Source organism: Phyllobates terribilis, unplaced genomic scaffold (assembly GCF_046119375.1).
Source record: "Phyllobates terribilis strain yellow unplaced genomic scaffold, ASM4611937v1 Scaffold_8__6_contigs__length_399053987, whole genome shotgun sequence".
Taxonomy (NCBI): Eukaryota; Metazoa; Chordata; class Amphibia; order Anura; family Dendrobatidae; genus Phyllobates; species Phyllobates terribilis.
In genome coordinates, this window is record NW_027362768.1 from 251,166,847 (window position 1) to 251,189,269 (window position 22,423).

The 22,423-nt window shown below is 42.5% G+C and overlaps 1 protein-coding gene across 1 annotated transcript in view; it reads left to right on the forward strand.

Annotated features, from left to right (window-relative positions):
• Window positions 1–21,417, forward strand: part of RBX1 (ring-box 1) — a 54,280-nt gene extending 32,863 nt beyond the window's left edge. Inside the window, exons 3-5 of the mRNA XM_073642697.1 lie at window positions 7,408–7,478; window positions 20,642–20,727; window positions 21,230–21,417. Coding sequence (XP_073498798.1) covers window positions 7,408–7,478; window positions 20,642–20,727; window positions 21,230–21,242 — 170 coding nt within the window. The 3' untranslated portion in view covers window positions 21,243–21,417. The remainder of the gene's footprint in view (window positions 1–7,407; window positions 7,479–20,641; window positions 20,728–21,229) is intronic.
• The last annotated feature ends 1,006 nt before the right edge of the window (window positions 21,418–22,423 follow it).

Here is a 22,423-nt window from a genome sequence, read left to right on the forward strand (position 1 = left end):
AAAATCCTTTTTTATTGCTTTTGACATCTCTTGCAAGCCTTAATTCATTGTCAGCTTTAGCTAACCTGATACGTGCCCTACAGGATCTGCAGACTGCATTATAATCTTCTTTAGATATGCCTCCCTCTTTCCATTTAATAAACATTTCTTTCTTTCTTTTTAGCATGTGTTTAAGTTCTGTGTTCATCCATCCTGGTTTCCTTAAATGCTTCCCATTCTTCCTACTTTTCGGGATTGTTAACGATTGTGCTTTGAGAATCTCATTTTTAAAAATTTCCCATCCTTCCTGGACATTTTTGTCCTTAAGGACATCCAGCCATTGGATCCCTCCTATTCTCTTTCTGAGTCTCTTAAAATCTGCCTTTCTAAAATCTAACCTTGAAGTTTGAGTCTTCACATGTCTTCCTCATCTAGTTATCCAAAATTCTATAATAGCATGATCGCTGCCTCCTAGGGTCCCAGCCACCTTTACCTCCTCAACCATTTCCTCCCTGTTTATAAGGATTAGATCCAAAGTAGCAGATCCCCTTGTTTTCTCCCCTACCTTTTGGAAGATAAAGTTGTCAGCAAGAGAGGATAAGAATTTGCTTGACCTGTTAGTTTTACTTGAGAGAGATTCCCAACAAATGTCTGGATAGTTGAAATCTCCCATGACCACTACGTCATATTTTTTGGAGAACTTGGTCATTTGATACATAAAGAGTTCATCCATATCTTCAGCTTGCCCAGGTGGCCTGTAGTAAATGCCTACAATGGTGTCCTTTCTGTTGTTCTCTCCTTGTATTCTTACCCAAACAGTTTCCACAGAACTCCCAGTCTCTGAAGCTTCAATCTCTGTGCAGATATACGCTTTTCTAACATACAATGCAACACCTCCTCCTCGTTTATCAAGTCTGTTTCTTGCAAATAAGTTGTATCCTTTTAGCCTTTTATTCCAATCATGTGTATCGTCCCACCAAGTTTCAGTGATTCCAATGACATCATATTTCTTTTCCTGCATTAGTAGTTCCAATTCTCCTTGTTTGTTGCCCATGCTTTGTGCATTTGTATAAAAACATTTTAGTTTGTGATTGGTTTCTCTTCCTCCCATATTTTTATTATTTAAATTGTTTTGTCTTTGTTCTTCTTTTCCACTTCCAGTAGCAGAGATCTCAATAGTATTTGTCAGCTGTATGGCTTTTTCTGGCCTTTTGCTTCCCTTCCCACATTGTTCTAGTTTAAAGCTCTTCTGATGAGTGTAGCAAGGCGACTTCCAAATACATGTTTTCCAGTCTTCGTAAGGTGCACCCCATCTCTAGCAAGTAGTCCATCGTATAGGTAATTCATTCCGTGATCCAGAAATCCAAATCCTTGTTGACGGCACCATCGACGTAGCCAGTTGTTCACCTGTAGAATCTTATTCCACCTCATTGTTCCATGGCCATCCACTGGGAGGATGGATGAGAAGACCACCTGCGCTCCCAATTCTTTCACTTTCTTGCCTAAGTCTTCAAAGTCACTGCAGATGGTTTCCAGGTCCTTTCTTGCGGTGTCATTTGTCCCCACATGTATTAGCAGGAATGGGTAGTGATCTGTAGGTCTGAAGAGTCTTGATATCCTGTCAGACACATCTTTAATTTTTGCTCCTGGAAGACAGCACATTTCTCTTGAGGTTATGTCTGGTCTGCAGATAGCGGCCTCTGTTCCTCTTAACAGGGAATCCCCCATAACCACCACTCTCCGTTTTTTCTTCACAACATTCTTCTTTCTCCATCCAGGAGGATTCTGAGGGCTTACAAGGTTATTCATTGCTGGCAAAGTCTTATTTTGCTGTATTTCTTCATGGTTCTCCTGCGTGAGAGCCTGGTACTGGTTCCTGAGCAGTATGGGTGCTGACTGCCTCTCGATCCTCCTGCTTCTGTGGGTCACATGCTTCCATTCCTCTGTTTCGTCAGGTGCAGTTCGAATTTCTTCTCTTTCTGAATCATGAAGAGATAATTCTGCTCTGTCTAAGAACTCTTCACCTTCCTTAATGATTTTCAAGGTAGTTAACCTCTCTTCTAGATTTCGCAACTTTTCCTCCAACAGGGACACAAGCTTGCATTTCTGGCATGTGAAGTTTGGCTTTTCCACTGGCAAGTCTGTGAACATGTAGCAGGATATGCAGCTCACCAAATGGCTCCTGGACTCTTCCATGTTCTTATTGTTAATGTTCTGAAAACAGTGAAAAAAGCTTAAAAAAAAAAAGCTGCAAAATGCGCGCGCCTACCGGCGCGCGGTTTACCGATGTCCTCTTTTCAGCTCCAACAGCCAAAATCCAGTGTTCTTTGAGCTCGCGGAGACTCTTCACTTGCCCCAAAATGCAGTGGGAATATGCAAATTATCTCCTCAGGACTCCTCCCCTGGTTTACCGATGTCCTCTTTTCAGCTCCAACAGCCAAAATCCAGTGTTCTTTGAGCTCGCGGAGACTCTTCACTTGCCCCAAAATGCAGTGGGAATATGCAAATTATCTCCTCAGGACTCCTCCCCTGGTTTACCGATGTCCTCTTTTCAGCTCCAACAGCCAAAATCCAGTGTTCTTTGAGCTCGCGGAGACTCTTCACTTGCCCCAAAATGCAGTGGGAATATGCAAATTATCTCCTCAGGACTCCTCCCCTGGTTTACCGATGTCCTCTTTTCAGCTCCAACAGCCAAAATCCAGTGTTCTTTGAGCTCGCGAGACTCTTCACTTACCCCAAAATGCAGTGGGAATATGCAAATTATCTCCTCAGGACTCCTCCCCTGGTTTACCGATGTCCTCTTTTCAGCTCCAACAGCCAAAATCCAGTGTTCTTTGAGCTCGCGGAGACTCTTCACTTACCCCAAAATGCAGTGGGAATATGCAAATTATCTCCTCAGGACTCCTCCCCTGGTTTACCGATGTCCTCTTTTCAGCTCCAACAGCCAAAATCCAGTGTTCTTTGAGCTCGCGGAGACTCTTCACTTACCCCAAAATGCAGTGGGAATATGCAAATTATCTCCTCGGACCCTAAATTATGCTGATCTTGGATTAGGTGACATTCCCTTCAAGTAATAGAATTATGTAGCTGGTGACAAGATTGCTGGTTATCTCAAATTGTGAACTCTCCAAGCAGATGAGGTTGATGGCTATGATTTTCTATTTTTTTTTTTTTTATGTGCCGCTGCTGTTTCTTTTGGACTTTTCATCACCCCTCCATCTCTAATGAGGTGTCTGTTGATTCCAGTTGTTATTGAGTTCCTTTGTCACTCACCTTCCCAATGCTTCTTTCCCTCTCCATTCTGAATTCAGCATGTCCCTGCTGTCTATCGAGCTGTGAGTAGCGCTGTGGTCACATGACACATACTTTTGGGTTGCAAGCCGGTGAGAAGATGCACTTTCGGTTGCACAGATGATGTTTCTGGTCCGGGGGCATAAATGACTATGCTCCAGGGGAAATGCTGTTACCAGCAATGGCATTCCTGTACTACCCTGGCATGCGGTGTATCCACATTGGTACCTGCAGTCATAGGGAGAAGACTCCTCCATTGATTGGATGGTAGTGCATAGAAGTTCTGGTGACTACCTATTAAGTAGCCCTGACTGAGACCCTTCTCAGACCGGACATGTTCCTGGTGACTTGCTGTCTCCATTATGCCTGAAACTGAAGATGCTTCATCCTCACTGTGAATCTGCAGAGCTCGGCACAAAGCCGGCCCAGTAAGTGTAGCCTGGGAGGGGTGGTACTATTATCTTAGGTGGGTAGTGCGGTCATAGTTTTTATATCCTCTTCCACGGTTTTGCCTTTTATCTGATCTATATAGGTAAACTAACTCTGATTTAAGATAAAACGTTGATCGGAATTTATGATGTCTGTAATATAAATATTCTACTAATTAAAAATTAGAGAAAAACCTTATTTAATAGATGAAATCAAAGCGCTATGTCAAGAGTTCTAGCCTCATTTTCTCAGATATACCCACCTACGCCGCTTGTTTAGTCTGATTCCCAATCAAAAGTACACACTTTCTGGTAGAAGGGGAATTTATTAATCCCGTGATGGTTCAGGAAAATATGAAGTACTACTTTTCTTCAGAAGATATGGAAGAATTGCTTCAAGCAGTAAGAAGCCCTATGGCTATAGAAGAGGTGAAAATGACTGTCCATGATGTTTAATGGGTTGAGGTCCAAGAAGAAAACTGTGTTTCCAATATATGAGATTGTCAGGAATCGAATTCTAGATGAATAGCAATATCCAGAGCGACATCTGACCACTGCTCCTCAGATGAGAGGTTTCCATTTGCTGGTCAGAAATCCCCAAGATTGACAAACAAGTGGCACAAGTACAGAAAACTGCTACACTTTCGTTTGATTCTTAGTGGGGCTGTGGCCTTTAGATATCAGTATTTGGTCAGTATTTTTTTCTCAGGAGTGGGAGCCAAAACCAGGAGTGGGTGATAAATGTGGAATTGGTGACTTTTTTTCTATTCTACCTTTTCTCTGATTGCTCCTCACCTGGGTTTAGCTCCCACTCCTGAGAAAAAACACTGACCAAATACTGATTGTGGGGCCGTGGCCTAAGGACCCAAGTTACCAAAAAACTTGCCTACAAAAGAAATCCTGGGAAACATCTGTGACTTTATTAAACTAATGTATCCTCTACAGGTGTGGTCAGCTCTGTATGTCGTTGGTTAGGACAGTTAAAATATCATCTGAGATGAGACACTTATGAAAGGAGTAAAAGGGATAAGACTTCATCTAGATCAGAGATGTCAAATTCAAATACAGAGAGGGTCAAAATTAACAAAGTCATGGGCCAACCTTCATATGTATTAACACCCCTCCACACAGAATAATGGGTCCCACCGGGTCCTCCATACTGTATAATAGTCTTACATATAGTATAATTGTCTCAACGTACCGTAGTCCTCCATACAGTATAATGGCCTCACCTAGTTCTCCTTACAGTATAATGGAGGGGCAGTGCCGGCGTTGCTGGCCAAATATTATCACCCTGCAAGCCAGATTTCATAGAATCATAGAATGGTAGAGTTGGAAGGGACCTCCTGGGTCATCTGGTCCAACCCCCTGCTCAAAGCAGGATTCACTAGATCATCTCAGACAGATGTCTGTCCAGCCTCTGTTTGAAGACGTCCATTGAAGGGGAACTCAATGAGATTTGGCCCTCGGGCCAGAGTTTGCCATGTGTGCTCTAGATGTACAAGACACCAGCAGGGAGACCTATTGCTGAGACCTTTAACATCGCTGCCAGAACATCCGTGCTGTCTAAATATGGCAAGACAGACCCTGTGGCTGAAAATGTGGACTAGTGATGTTCTCTCCAAATCCAATTTTTTTTTTTTGTCCAGAGTAAACCATTGGACGATTACTGGAGAAAGTTATGGATAAAAATAAATCCTCTCCAAAGGATAAAAGGTTTTAATTTTTTATTTCCAACGGAGCCAACCACCTCAGCACAATGATATAAAAGTCTGGACATTCACATTACCCTAAGGGGAGTAAAGGCCCCGTCACACTTAGCGACGCTGCAACGATACGACCTGTCAGGGATTGTTGCTGCGTCGCTATGTGGTCGTGGTGAGCTGTCAAACAGGCAGGCTCACCAACGATCAGGGGAGCAGCGACATCGTGGAAAGAATCTTTCCACTATGTCCTGCTCCTGGTTGCCAGCCTGCTGAAGCAGGAACAGGCTGGTAACCATGATAAACATTGGGTTACTAGGAGCACACGCGCACCTAGTAACCCGTTGTTTATCATGGTTACGAGCCTGCTAAAGTGAGCGGTAACCTCCCGCTCACTGTAGCAGAGTGGTAACCATGATAAACATCGGGTTACTAGGTGTGCTTGTGCCCCTAGTAACCCGATTACTTTTTTCCAATGCATTGTACAGGCAAATACGCATGCAGAAACGCACAAGAATTGGTCATGTCTGTATTTTTCTGCGAGTAAAATCCGCGCAGAAAAAATCCTGACCATGTGCACAGAACTTGCAGAATGTCATGGGATAAGGTATGCAATACGTATCCGCACCAAAAACGCATCGTGGGCACACAGCCTTAGGCTGACCACAATAAAAGGCCACTCTAAAATGTGCAGTGTATCACACAGCACAATGTCACAGATGTCGCACATTTTGATGGAGTGTGCTGTTGGCGTGCTGACTGCAGGAATGTACACAGAGCTGCTGCTCGTGAATTGAATGTTCATTTCTCTACCATAAGCCGTCTCCAAAGGCGTACAGAGAATTTGGCAGTACATCCAACCGGCCTCACAACCACAGACGACTTGTAACTACACCAGCCCAGGACCTTAACATCCAGCATCTTCACCCTCAAGATCGTCTGAGACCAGCCACCCGGACCGCTGCTGCAACAATCTGTTTGCATAACCAAAGTGTTCCTGCACAACCTATCGTATACCGTCTCAGGGAAGTTCATTTGCATGCTCGATGTTTTGGGGTTGATTTATTACCTCTGGCACTGGGTGCCCTGACTGCGTGCAAGGCCTTATGAAATCTGAAGATTACCAAAGGATTTTGGGTGGCAATATAGTGCCCAGTGTAAGAAAGCTGGGTTTGTGTCATTTGTCTTCCAGCAGGACAATGACCCCAAACATACTTCAAGAAACCCCCAGAAACGGATGGAAACAAAGCGCTGGAGAGTTCTGAAGTGGCAGCAATGACTCCAGATCTAAATCCCATTAATCACTTGTGGAGAGATCATAAAATTGCTGTTGGGTGAAGGCGCCCTTCAAATATGAGAGACCTGGAGCAGTTTGCAATAGAGTGGTACAAAATTCCAGTAGAGAGATGTAAGAAGCTTGTTGATGGTTATAGGAAGCGATTGATTACTGTTATTTATTCCAAATGGTGCGCACCCAAATATTACATTTAGGGTGCCAACAATTTTGACCGGCCCAGTTTGGGGGCTTTGTGTGAAATTATGTCCAATTTGCCTTCCCTTCTGTTTTTTTTTTGTGTTGTTCCATTATACACAAAGGAAATGAACGTGTATAACAAAACAAGAAAATTGCAATAATTTTCTGGGAGAAATACTTAATTTTCTGGAACAATTTCAAGGGTGCCAATGTTTTTGGCCATGATACATTGTATAGCACGCACACACACACGCACAATGTTTCTTAAAAGGGTTCTCCCCTTTTTAAGAAAAAAATGTGTAGTACATCTGTTTGCTGGGCATGTGTAATTATCAGCGCCATGTTTAATTATTCTTACCGATTATGTAACTGTTGTTCTGTGTGCAGCCCTGTCCTCACAGGTATCGTGTATATTTTAAAATAAATAATCCTTGTAAAACATATAAAGGAAAAGATTTAGGATGCTTTATTTAAAGTGATGTAACTACAAAATCCGTTCATTAATGCAAAAATCTTGTAATATCTCTTCTAGGTATAGAATGTCAAGCTAACCAAGCATCAGCCACTTCAGAGGAATGCACTGTGGCATGGGGCGTGTGCAATGTAAGTGCTTAAATGGTCCTTGTCACTTCCAACTTCTTGCTTTTTCGATTACCAATGTTCATTTCAAAAGTGTAATATAATCTTATTACCAAAAATGTGTTTTGTAAATGGTTAACAAATTGACAGCTACACTTCAACAAATAAGTTGCCAGTGCGTGCACACACTGGCTCCCATTGGCCCTCACCAACATTACTGCAGATCATCAATGAATAACTATGATAACCGTGGACCTGCTGAAAGATCCCGTGTGGCTGCCATCTTGGTACTCCTGTGGAGCTCAGCTTTGTAGGAGACCACTATGTACAGTGGCATGCAAACGTTTTGACACCCCTGGTTAAAATTACTGTTATTGTAAACAGTTAAGTAAGTTGAAGATGAAATTCTCTCTAAAAGGGCTAAAGATGACACATTTCCTTTGTATTTTAGGCAAAAAATAGTCTTTTTTTTTTTTTACATTTTTAAAGATTACAAAAAGGAAAATGGGCTGATGAAAAAGGTTGGGCACCCTTGGAGATTTGTGTGCTCAGATAACTTTGATCAAGGTTTCAGACCTTAGTTAGCCTGTTAGGGTTATGGCTTGTTCACTATGATTGTTGGGAAAGGCCAGATGATGCAAACCGGAACAGTGGATGTCAAGATGAGGTCTGGAAGACCAGGCAAAATTTCAGTGAAAGCTGCTCATTGGATTGCCAGAGAGGCAAATCAGAACCCCTGCTTGACTGCAAAAGACCTTCAGAAAGATTTAGGACACTCTTTAGTTGTGGTAGACTGTTTTACTGTTCAGAGACACCTGCACAAATATGGCCTTCATGGAAGAGTCATCAGAAGAGAACCTCTACTGCGTTCTCCTCATCAAATTCAGCATCAGAAGTATGCAAAAGAACATTTAAACAAGTCAGGTGGACCGATGTAGTTAAAATAGAACTCTTTTGGCCTCAATGATCAAATGAACAGTACAGACCAAAAGTTTAGACACACCGTCTCATTTAAAGATTTTTCTGCATTTTCATGACTATGAAAATTGTACATTCACACTGAAGGCATCAAAACTATGAATTAACACATGTGGAATTATATACTTAACAAAAAAGTGTGAAACAACTGAAAATATGTCTTATATTCTAGGTTCTTCAAAGTAGCCACCTTTTGCTTTGATGACTGCTTTACACACTCTTGGCATTCTCTTGATGAGCTTCAAGAGGTAGTCACCGGAAATGGTCTTCCAACAATCTTGAAGGAGTTCCCAGAGATGCTTAGCACTTGTTGGCCCTTTTGCCTTCACTCTGCGGTCCAGCTCACCCCAACCCATCTCGATTGGGTTCAGGTCTGGTGACTGTGGAGGCTAGGTCATCTGGCGTAGCACCCCATCACTCTCCCTCTTGGTCAAATAGCCCTTACACAGCCTGGAGGTGTGCTTGGGGTCATTGTCCTGTTGAAAAATAAATGATGGTCCAACTAAACACAAACAGGATGGAATAGCATGCCGCTGCAAGAGGCTGTGGTAGCCATGCTGGTTCAGTATGCCTTCAATTTTGAATAAATCCTCAACAGTGTCACCAGCAAAGCACCCCCACACCATCACACCTCCTCCTCCATGCTTCACGGTGTGAACCCGGCATGTAGAGTCCATCCGTTCACCTTTTCTGCGTTGCACAAAGACATGGTAGTTGGAACCAAAGATTTCAAATTTGGACTCATCAGACCAAAGCACAGATTTCCACTGGTCTAATGTCCATTCTTTGTGTTCTTTAGCCCAAACAAGTCTCTTCTGCTTGTTGCTTGTCCTTAGCAGTGGCTTCCTAGCAGCTATTTTACCATGAAGGCCTGCTGCACAAAGTCTCCTCTTAACAGTTGTTGTAGAGATATGTCTGCTGCTAGAACTCTGTGTGGCATTGACCTGGTCTCTAATCTGAGCTGCTGTTAACCTGCGATTTCTGAGGCTGGTGACTCAGATAAACTTATCCTCAGAAGCAGAGGTGACTCTTGGTCTTCCTTTCCTGGGGCGGTCCTCATGTGAACCAGTTTCTTTGTAGCGCTTGATGGTTCTTGCAACTGCACTTGTGGACACTTTCAAAGTTTGCCCAATTTTTCAGACTGACTGACCTTCATTTCTTAAAGTAATGATGGCCACTCGTTTTTCTTTACTTAGCTGCTTTTTTCTTGCCATAATACAAATTCTAACCGTCTATTCAGCAGGACTATCAGCTGTGTATCCACCAGACTTCTGCACAACACAACTGATGGTCCCAACCCCATTTATAAGGCAAGAAATCCCACTTAATAAACCTGACAGGGCACACCTGTGAAGTGAAAACCATTTCCGGTGACTACCTCTTGAAGCTCATCAAGAGAATGCCAAGAGTGTGCAAAGCAGTCATCAAAGCAAAAGGTGGCTACTTTGAAGAACCTAGAATATAAGACATATTTTCAGTTGTTTCACACTTTTTTGTTAGGTATATAATTCCACATGTGTTAAATCATAGTTTTGATGCCTTCAGTGTGAATGTACAATTCTCATAGTCATGAAAAATCTTTAAATGAGAAGGTATGTCCAAACTTTTGGTCTGTACTGTATATGTGGAGAAAAAAGGGCACAGAATTTCAGGAAAAGAGCATCTTGCCAACCTTTAAGCATGTGGTAGATCAATCATGCTTTGGGTTTGTGTTGCAGCCAATGACAGTGGGTAAATTTCATGGGTAGAGGGAAGAATGGATCCAATGAAATATCAACAAATTCTTGTTGTAAAGATTACACAATCTGTAAAAAATTTGAAAAGAGGATGGCTTCTACAAATGGATAATGATCCTAAACTCTCATCAAAATCCACAATACACTTCCTCAAAAGGCGCAAGCTGCAGGTTTTACAATGGCCCTCACAGTTCCCTGATCTGAACATTCATTGGAAATCTGTGGCTAGACCTCAAAATAGCAGTGCATGCAAGACGATGCAGGAATCTCACAGAACTGGAAGAATTTTCCAAGGAAGAATGAATTGAAAGACTCTTGTCTGGCTACAAAAAGTGTTTACAAGCTGTGATACTTTAAAAAGGGGGTGCTACTAGGTACTAACCATGCAGTGTGCCCAAACTTTTTCTTCTTCAGCCCATTTTCCTTTTTGTAATTTTTAAAATTTAAAAGATGAAATCTACATATATAGATATATACACATATACACACACACACACACACACACACACACACACACACACACACACACACACACACACACACACACACACACACACACACACACACACACACACACTGCTCAAAAAAATAAAGGGAACACTCAAATAACACATCCTAGATCTGAATGAATGAAATATTCTCATTGAATACTTTGTTCTGTATGAAGTTGAACAAAATCACACACAAATAATCAATGGAAATCAAATTAATTAACCAATGGAGGCCTGGATTTGGAGTCACCCCCAAAATTAAAGTGGAAAACACACTACAGGCTGATCCAACTTTGATGTAATGTCCTTTTAAAACAAGTCAAAATGAGGCTCAGTATTGTGTGTGGCCTCCACGTGCCTGTATGACCTCCCTACAACGCCTGGGCATGCTCCTGATGAGGTTGCGGATGGTCTCCTGTGGGACCTCCTCCCAGACTTGGACTAAAGCATCCACCAACTCCTGGACAGTCTGTGGTGTGACGTTGGTGGATGGAGCGAGACATGATGTTCCAGATGTGCTCAATCGGAGTCGGGTCTGGGGAACGGGTGGGCCAGTCCATAGCTTCAATGCCTTCATCTTGCAGGAACTGCTGACACTCCAGCCACATGAGGTCTGGCATTGTCCTGCATTAGGAGGAACCCAGGGCCAACCGCACCAGCATATGGTCTCACATGGGGTCTGAGGATCTCATCTCTGTACCTAATGGCAGTCAGGCTACCTCTGGCGAGCACATGGAGGACTGTACGGCCCTCCAAAGAAATGCCACCCCACATCATTGCTGACTCACTGCCAAACCAGTCATGCTGAAGGATGTTGCAGGCAGCAGATTGCTCTCCACGGCGTCTCCAGACTCTGTCACATCTGTCACATGTGCTCAGTGTGAACCTGCTTTCATCCGTGAAGAGCACAGGCGGCAGTGGTGACTTTACCAATCCTGGTGTTCTGTGGCAAATGCCAAGCATCCTACACGGTGTTGGGCTGTGAGCACAACCCCGATCTGGGGACGTTGGGCCCTCATACCACCCTCCATGGAGTCTGTTTCTAACCGTTTGTGCAGACACATGCACATTTGTGGACTGCTGGAGGTCATTTTGCAGGGCTCTGGCAGTGCTCCTCCTGTTCCTCCTTGCATAAAGGCGGAGGTAGCAGTCCTACTGCTGGGTTGTTGTCCTCCTACGGCCTCCTCCACGTCTCCTAGTGTACTGGCCTGTCTTCTGGTAGCGCCTCCAGCCTCTGGAAACTACGCTGACAGACACAGCAAACCTTCTTGCCACAGCTCGCATTGATGTGCCATCCTGGATGAGCTGCACTACCTGAGCAACTTCTGTGGGTTGTAGAGTCCGTCTCATGCTACCATGAGTGTGAAAGCACAACCAACTTTCAAAAGTGACCAAAACATCAGTCAGAAAGCATTGGTACTGAGATGTGGTCTGTGGTCCCCATCTGCAGAACCACTCCTTTTATTGAGTGTGTCTTGATAATTGCCAATAATTTCCATCTATTGTCCATTCCATTTGCACAACTGCATGTGAAATTGATTGTCAATCAGTGTTGCTTCCTAACTGGACAGTTTGATTTCACAGAAGTTTGATTTACTTGGAGTTATATTCTGTTGTTTAAGTGTTCCCTTTATTTTTTTTTTGAGCAGTGTATTTGTGTTACCTAAAATACAAAGGAAATGTCCTCTTTAACTTTAGCCCTTTTATGGATCATTTAATCTTCAACTTGCTTAACTGTTCAAAATAACAGTAATTTTGCCCAGGGGTGCCCAAACTGTTGTATTCCTGTATATAATTCAAGAAAACAGACGGCCGCAGGTTCAAGTCTAACAAAAAAATATACACTACCGTTCAAAAGTTTGGGGTCACCCAGACAATTTTGTGTTTTCCATGGAAACTCATACTTTTATTTATCAAATGAGTTGCAAAATAATTAGAAAATCTAGTCGACATTGACAAGGTTCGAAATAATGATTTTTATTTGAAAGAATAATTTTCTCCTTCAAACTTTGCTTTCGCCACAGAATGCTCCCATTGCAGACCTTTGGCATTCTAGCTGTTAATTTGCTGAGGTAATCTTTAGAAATTTCGAAATTTCACCCCACGCTTCCTGAAACCCCTCTCACAAGTTGGATTGGCTTGATGGGCACTTTTTGCTTACCATACAGTCAATCTGCTCCCACAACAGCTCAATGGGGTTGAGATCTGGTGACTGCGCTGGCCACTCCATTACAGATAGAATACCAGCTGCCTGCTTCTTCCATAAATAGTTCATGCATAATTTGGAGGTGTGCTTTGGGTCATTGTCCTGTTGTAGGATGAAATTGGTTCCAATCAAGCGCTGTCCACAGGGTATGGCATGGCGTTGCAAAATGTAGTGATAGCCTTCCTTATTCAAAATCCCATTTACCTTGTACAAATCTCCCACTTTACCAGCACTAAAGCCACCCCAGACCATCACATTACTTCCACCATGCTTGACAGATGGCGTCAGGCACTCTTTCAGCATCTTTTCAGTTGTTCTGCATCTCACAAATGTTCTTCTGTGTGATCCAAACACCCCAAACTTTGATTCGTCTGTCCATAAAACTTTTTTCCAATCTTCCTCTGTCCAATGTCTGTGTTCTTTTGCCCATATTAATCTTTTCCTTTTATTAGCCAGTCTCCGATATGGCTTTCTCTTTGCCACTTTGCCCTGAAGGCCAGCATCCCGGAGTCGCCTCTTCACTGTAGACGTTGACACTGGCGTTATGCGTGTACTATTTAATGAAGCTGCCAGTTGAGGAGCTGTGAGGCGTCGATTTCTCAAACTAGAGACTCTAATGTACTTGTCTTGTTGCTCAGTTGTGCAGCGGGGCCTCCCACTTCTTTCTACTCTGGTTAGAGCCTGTTTGTGCTCTCCTCTGAAGGGAATAGTGCACACCGTTGTAGGAAATCTTCAGTTTCTTGGTAATTTCTCGCATGGAATAGTCTTCATTTCTAAGAACAAGAATAGACTGTCGAGTTTCACATGAAAGTTCTCTTTTTCTGGCCATTTTGAGAGTTTCATAGAACAAACAAATGTAATGCTCCAGATTCTCAACTAGCTCAAAGGAAGGTCAATTTTATAGCTTCTCAAATCAGTCAAACCGTTTTCAGCTGGGCTAACATACTTGTGCAAGGGTTTTCTAGGGTTTTCTAAACATTCATTAGCCTTCTTACACAGTTAGCCAACACAATGTACCATTAAAACACTGGAGTGGTGGTTGTTGGAAATGGGCCTCGCTACACCTCTGTAGATATTGCAATAAAAACAAGACGTTTGCAGCTAGAATAGTCATTTACCACATTAACAATGTATAGAGTGTATTTCTGATTCATTTAATGTTAGCTTCATTGAAAAAAAAATGTGCTTTTCTTTAAAAAATGACATTTCTAAATTACCCCAAACTTTTGAACGGTAGTGTATATATGAAAAAATATATATTTTCTCTTGTAAACCCCTACCTCCCCTTGCATCAACCCACTTATTGCCTATTATAAATAAAAAAAAATTAAAAGTAGGCATTTTGCTATAGCAGTGTCCGTAAAAGTCCATTCTTTTCAAAATACATTCCATATGGAATTATTAGTGTGTTATTTTACATACAATAGAGAAAGCAGAAAAATCCAGCTCACACTCCAAAAAAGTGCATTTTATTTTCAAAGGTACATGAAGCAAAGATTAAAATTGTGTGCTCACAAAAATAGAGAATGCAGGCATCTTTCGACACGTTTCGAGGGGCAAGCGCTCTTTGTCAAGATACCATCCAAGTGAACGCACAATATTTAAAAACAATTTCAACATGTGCACACACCAATTTCCTAATTGCCAAACAAGTCAATTAAATCACAGGTGGAAAACCTTGACAAAGAGCGCTTGCCGATCGAAACGCGTCGAAAGATGCCTGCATTCTTTTTTTGTGAACACACAATTTTAATCTTTGCTTAATGTACCTTGGAAAATAAAATGCACTTTTTGGACTTCATCTGTGAGCTGGATTTTTCTGCTTTCTCTATCGGATGTTGCGCCCTGACCAGGTACTATCCGTGCTCCAGAAGTGTGGAAATGCAGGTGGTGCGCTGGATTTCTGTGACTTATTTTACATACACTGTAATGTTAAAAAAAAGAAGAAAAAAAAAGCCTGAATTGCCTGTGTTTTTGTTTTTATTATTTTTTTTTTTTTGTGTCCACACCATCCTAAAAGAAAAATGCTTAAAGGGGTTGTCCAGTACTTTATATTACCTCCACCCCCCCAATGTATCCCCCCGGGGTCCCTAAGGATTTTTGTAATTGCGTTACGTTGCAGATAATGCCTGTGAGCGGCGCTATCACTGGTCTCACAGGCATCACGTGACCCCCGGCTGCAGCCGGCTCTGACATCCGCTGATGTGCTGGCAGCAGCCGGGGGTCTTTGTCTTCCGCATTCCAGGTGGATGCTAGGCTGTGGGTAGGGTTAATCCCCCGCGTCACACCCGACATCAACCGCGTGCTCTGCCTCTCCCCATTCATTGGGAAAGTGCGCAGTGGATACTGGGTGTACCGTGGGGGGTAACCCCGCCCACAACCCAGCAGGGACCCCAGTGCTGAGTCACGCCTCACTTGTCGAGACGTCAGCGCGGGGTCACGTGATGCCAGTGATAGCGCCCCTCACAGGCATTATCTGCAACGTAAGGTAATTACAAAAAGTCTTAGGGGCCCCGTGGGGATACATTGGTTGGGGGGGGGGGGGGGGGGTTGTTAATATAAAGTACTGTACAACTTCTTTAAAAGATAAGAATCAAAATACATAATATACATATATCTCTATTTTATAATGCTCAGCATAAATGAGTACACCCACTTTCAAAAGTAAGATTTCAATCCATATCTTACTGAACTCTAGAACAATTTCAAAAGTTTTGACCAAGACTTGAGTTTCATAAAACATTTTTTAACCCATAACATAAAAGGTTAATAATTTAATTTTAAATTTCATTACAACCTCTTCAGTTTTACTCATATAAGTTGATGCAAAAATTGTTAAACCCTACCTCAAACTACTCCATCTAGTATTTTGTTTGACCTCCATAATTTTTAAGGACCACGCAAAGTCTTCTAGGCATGTAATAGCCAAGTTGGTAACATATTGCAACCTCTACCTTTTTCGATTCTTCAAGAACATCCTCTTTTAAAGCCTTAGTGCTGGATGGAGGGTGATGCTCAACTTGTCTCTTCAGAATTCCCCATAGGTGTTTCGGTTGGGTTCAGATCAGGAGACCTACTTGGGCACTGAATCCCTTTCACCCGGTTCTGCAGAAAAGGAACAATGGCCTTAGATGATGTGTGTTTCAGATCGTTGTCATGTTGTAAAAGTGCACTTCTACTAAGGGCACAGAATGATGGTAGCATCTTAACTTTTAATATAGAGGAGTACATCTGTGAATTCATGATGCCATCAATGAAATGTAGCTCCCCAAAACCAGCAGCACTTGTAGCCCCACAAAAGGACACTACTGAGTACTGCTTTTGTTGGGGAGCTACACGGCAATGATAGCCAAGAAGAGGCTTTCATAAGGGAATGACAAACCAGTTCTATTCCTAGGATTATAGTGTGGGGTACAATGTGTACGGTAGCTAGACATTTCTATTCTTCATTCCAGGTACACTAACATCTCAGACTTAGATTGATTTGTTTGTGGACATAGTGATATGTGGTCGGCGCTCATAGCACAGGACCATTTCTGCTACATACAGGTGATCTGCTGATCATCTGTATGTAGCAGAGGCGATCAGACAAGTGCTGCTTCTAGTCTCCCATGGAGACTATAGAAGCAAGCAAAAAGTGAAAAAAAAAGTTTTTAAAAATATAAAAAAATATATAAGTTTAAATCACCCCCCCCTTTCGCCCCATTCAAAATAAAATAATAAAAAAAAAACCCACATACACATATTTGGTATCTCCGCGTTCAGAATCGCTCGATCTATCAATATAAAAAAAAGAATTAATCCGATCGATAAACGGCATAACGAGAAAAAAATTCTAAACGCCAGAATTATGTTTTTTGGTCGCCGCAACATTGCAATAAAATGCAATAACGGGTGATCAAAACATCGGATCTACCCCAAAATGGTATCAATAAAAACTTCAGCTCGGTGCGCAAAAAATAAGCCCTCACCCAGCCACAGATCCCGAAAAATGGAGACGCTACAGGTCTTAGAAAATGGCGCTATTTTATTAATTTTTTTACCAAACTTTGGAATTTTTTTTCACCGCTTAAATCAAAAAGAACCTATACATGTTTGTTGTCTACGAACTCGTAATGACCTGGAGAATAAGAATGGCAGGTCAGTTTTAGCATTCAGTGAACGTGGTAAAAAAAATAATAAAAAAAAACATCTGTGGTATTGCACTTTTTTTTGCTATTTCACCGCACTTGGAATTTTTTCCTGTACATGACATGGTAAAACTAGTAATGGCGTTGAAAAGTACAACTTGTCCCGCAAAAAAATAAGCCCTCACACGGCCATATTGACCAAAAAATAAAAACGTTATGGCTCTGGGAACAAGGGGAGCAAAAACGAAAATGCAAAAAAGGAAAATCCCATGGTTGCGAAAGGGTTAATATGCCCCACGTCAGAAAGGGGTTAAAGGGGTTTTCCCATGAACAAAAGTTGATTTTAATCAATACATCTTGGAATAATAATAATTTCCAGAATTGGATGTGTTTTAAAAGAAAATGTCCCTGTGCTGAGATAATCTTATAAATGTGCTCCTGCTGTGTACTGTGTAATGGCTGTGTCTGATCGTGCAGGAACATGGTCTGATCATACCACAGCTCCTGGGCAGGGGAGGAAGCAAAACAAAAGTGTACAGACATTACAGCACATTGTGACAGCTGATTCTTTTTGTGAGGTAAAACTTTTCCCTGCCTGTTTTTAAACAATATTGCAAAAAGTGGCGCTGGTAGGCTAGTCACTGACCTGCTGCGAATTAAAGACAGTTACCACTAATTGTCAGAGGGTGGGGGTAAAAAATCAATAAAAGATTAATAATTCTCTCTGGTATAGTGGATGAAACTCGAGATGAACAAGTTAAAAAGTGATAAATTTTATTTTAATAGAAGTTAAAATAACATTGAATAAAAGGATGGTCACTTGTAGCTTGCAAATTCCTAGCGTGGTTATATTAAACCAGTATGCTCTGGGGCGGATGACCTATAAGGGGAGATGAAAGATCAAATTAATAGACCTAGTTAAAGGGCTGGTGATATTAAAGCGAGATCGATGTACGAGCATATACCTGGTTCAGTGGCAGGTATGATGGCAGGTACGGTGGGTTTCTGACCGGATTAGGTGAGGATGGAGAGCTCTTTGATGAATCCTTTTGGGATAGATGTGAGGGGTGAGCTAAATATAGATGGGATGCAAGAATCAATATATGCAGTGCACGGTCTAGGGTGGCCAAAGGATATGGTAGATACCTGTGTGCAGTTGATCACGGTATGCAGGGACACGCTTATATTTCAAACAGGCTGACGGAATGGATTTAGAGATGGTCAGCTACCCTTCATTAGAGTTCTCAACAGATCCAGGAGAGGGTGAGGAGGTTCTGGAGGGTCTTTTTAGGGCTGATGAAAAGGTTATGCTAGGTATAGAGAGGGAACAGTAGTTAATAGGGTTGCGTACTAACTAGATTAACTAGGAGAGTATATATACCTATATAACATGCCTGTAAATGTTTACCGTGGTGTAGGTAGATAGATGGTGCCTATGGATAGTCTGGGCTACCCTATAGATGGGTTAGGTAGGTGATCGGTCTGTCATGTACCTGGGGGTGAGCAGATGCTGCTGGAGACGTCCAGGGGTGCTCACGTTGTGGAGAAGGCTTGATGGTGGCCGGAGCAATGCAGAGTCCCGGCCGGTGACTTCGCTACTCTCGTGCCTCCGGGGGTTGTGCGCGCAGCACTCGGTGAAGACCTGATAGGACCTGTGTGACGCGGCGGCACGTGACACACACGTGATCCGGGCAGTACGGAGGCTGAATTTGTATCAGTTCCAATGCGTTTCGGAAGCTCCTGCTTCCTGCCTCAGGGTTGGTTCTATCCAGCTATGGGGTGCCTTTATATACTGTGCCGCAATTGGAAACCTATGGTTTATTCATTAAAGACAAATAGTTTGATTTCACTGTTCAATCCTTTTGGCCTGAGAATATTCAGCTTAAAAATCCATTGGCTTTCCGTTCGTGACATCATTTTAATAAAATCACCTGATCTCCAGTGTTCTGGTACAACTTGAATGCCTGTCACCTGGATCCCTTGAATGGATCTGTTACGGATCCGGGTGGTGGAGGGACCAGAGGGGCGTAACTAGGTATCAACTCGGACTGACCAAGGTCGCACGGCGGCTCAATCGACTCCGTGAACCAGGGAAGGACCGAGCAGAGGGACCAGGTGCTACCCTGGACCAGTCTTTGTATGAGAGCAGGTGACTCCCACGGATCAGAAGGCAGCGACTGACCGGTACAGCAGATGAGCACGGCAGGCAGGCTGACAGGTGATCCAGGAAGACGGACTGGCAGACACCACGGGTAACTGGCAGGAGCCTCCAGGTAGGCTGGCTGGTAGGCATGGCAGGTAACTGGTACGTTCTCCGGGTAGGCAGGCAAGCCTGGCCCATAGACAGACTGGCGGGTTAGGACCGTAGGCTGACCGTCGGGCTGGAGAGTGTACTTGGCTGGCGGACAAAGGTAGTCAGGCTGGCGGACTGGACTGGTAGTCAGGCTGGCAGCGGGACCTGAGGGCTGAAGCAGAGTTTAGAACACAGAGCTACAACCTTGCACGGGCACCTCCATTTTGCAGGAGGTTCCTTTTATATGAGAGGTCCTCCGGCCATTGGCCGGGGACTCCTTAGGACGGCGTACGCGGCCCCTTTAAGAGGGAGGGAGCGCGCCCTAAGCACAGTGCTCGGGAAGCTGCACGCGCCAGGAGGGCTGGAAGACGCCGGGCCAGGAGCGCGGCGGTAAGGAGGACGGCGTCTCTGCTTGTCAGGGGGCAGAGACGCCGATGCTACAGGATCCATTGTGTTTCTCTAGGAAATGTTTGGAAAGTGGGTGGCCTGTGTATTTGTGTTTTAATATGGCGTAAATGCTCATTAATTCTAACATTCATGGCGCGTTTGGTCTGCCCAACATACATTTTATTACAGGGGCACTTAAGGCCATAGATGACCCCTGTAGTTGTGCAAGTAATGAAGTCTGAGATGGGATATGTATCCTCTCCATGACTGACAGTTTTCTGTTTGTGTGTGCCTATTGTTTTGCACATTTTGCACTTCTTACAAGGGAAATAGCCTTTAATTTTTTGATTAAATGGGGTTAGAAGTTGGTTTCTTGGTTGATGATTCTTTACAGTAGGGGCTATGATGCTGCCCAGATTTTGGGCTTTTTTAAAGATTAATTTTGCTTACTAGACATCTGATCGCCAATCACTTTGTCATATTTCAGTATGTGCCAATGTTTTTCTACTATTTTTCTAATTAATGGGAAAAGCTCCTAAGTAAACCCGCCACCACCAAATCTGAATTTAATATGTATACTTTGAGCAATACAGAGTAATAATGGGTATATTCAAACATGCATTTAATTAGAAAAATAGTAATTGCTCTTGGAAGACTAGGAGGATAACGTTTAAAAAAATAGTCCACAGTGCAAAGGGGGTAAAGAGAGAAAGTAAAGTTGGAAAACAAGTTTTTGAAATTTTCTGTAAACTTCATACAGTATATTTTCCATTTTATAACAAATAACCAACCTGAAATTATCACTAGCATAACTTTTTGAATATGTAGGAGAATCGGGAATTGATACTACACACATGTGAAAAAATGGTGCTGATAGGAATGGCAAAGCGGTCAGCGTCACAGGTTAAATTTTACCAAATGTTATGATTGCAAAAATGGCAATAGTTTTTGTTTTTCTTTCTATAGCATGCATTCCATTTCCATTGCATCTCGCGTTGGTTGAAAACCCGGCAGGTTTGTCCACTGGATAACAGAGAATGGGAATTTCAAAAGTACGTAAGACTATTTATAATGTTTGCCTTGTTGGTAATGAAAGGTGAAAGTTTGGTGCTTGATTAAAACTCAAAGGCCTCTCATTCCTAAAGAAAAAAAAAAAATAAAAAATGTGTGTGTGTGTGTGTGTGTGTGTGTGTGTGTGTGTGTGTGTGTGTGTGTGTGTGTGTGTGCAGCTTTCAAAATCAAATGTAAAATAACATCTAGTCTATGGTTGGATTGGCCCAAACTTACCCCCGTGCCTCCCGCCCCAAATAACTACTAACATTTTCCAGAATATGTGGCATCAGTCAAATCATTTACCTTGGCTAATCTTCACTATTTTCTAATTGCAAATAATTAAGAAATAATTTGCCATTATAAACTTAGACAGATTAATGATTAAGTTTTGTTTCTGAGTTGATAAAAATTGCTGCTGGTGACAGAATCTGCAAACGCCACTCCCCCACCAGTGGTGCACGCATTTTCTATTTTAATGTTGTATTTTTTTTGTCTTTTTAGGTATGGTCATTGAATCAACTTGGGCCTCTGGGAGCAATAATTTATGTTTGCAACCCAACGTTCTTGCAAAGACCAGAAGAATCTGTTTAACAATATAAACCTGATTTATTCATATACTTGCTATTTTATTTTCTAGTATGTAAAAAAAATAGTCTCTTCCTCATGTCAAATAAACATGGCGTACTGTTGTTTTGCTTTTGTCTGTGTTTGGACCTCAGTCCATGAGTAGTGTTGCCTCTATCACAGTGGGTGAGGTTTCAAATCTAGCAGACGGTGGGAGCATGTAATACTCTCGCATTAGCACCGATGTGGACCCGATTCTATCTACTGATGGAAAGGCTTTATGTGCAGAACGTCACATAAGGAATAACAATAAACCATCACTGTTCTAACACTTTCTTCCAGGAATCCATAGTAAAACCCTGCATCTCTGTGAGCTCATGGCTAATAATTTTTTTTGGGACATACCGGTAACTAAGTCCGCCATTTTTAAAAGATATATAGAGATATTTAAAATGATCCATATTCTTCTGTTTCTAGTCATATACAGTACAGACCAAAAGTTTGGACACACCTTCTCATTTAAAGATTTTTCAGTATTTTCATGAGTATGAAAATTGTACATTCACACTGAAGGCATCAAAACTATGAATTAACACATGTGGAATTATATACTTAACAAAAAAGTGTGAAACAACTGAAAATATGTCTTATATTCTAGGTTCTTCAAAGTAGCCACCTTTTGCTTTGATGACTGCTTTGCACACTCTTGGCATTCTCTTGATGAGCTTCAAGAGGTAGTCACCGGAAATGGTCTTCCAACAATCTTGAAGGAGTTCCCAGAGATGCTTAGCACTTGTTGGCCCTTTTGCCTTCACTCTGTGGTCCTGCTCACCCCAAACCATCTTGATTGGGTTCAGGTCTGGTGACTGTGGAGGCCAGGTCATCTGGCGTAGCACCCCATCACTCTCCTTCTTGGTCAAATAGCCGTTACACAGCCTGAAGGTGTGTTTGGGGTCATTGTCATGTTGAAAAATAAATGATGGTCTAACAAACGCAAACCGGATGTAATAGCATGCCGCTGCAAGATGCTGTGGTAGCCATGCTGGTTCAGTATACCTTCAATTTTGAATAAATCTCCAACAGTGTCACAAGCAAAGCACCCCCACACCATCACACCTCCTCCTCCATGCT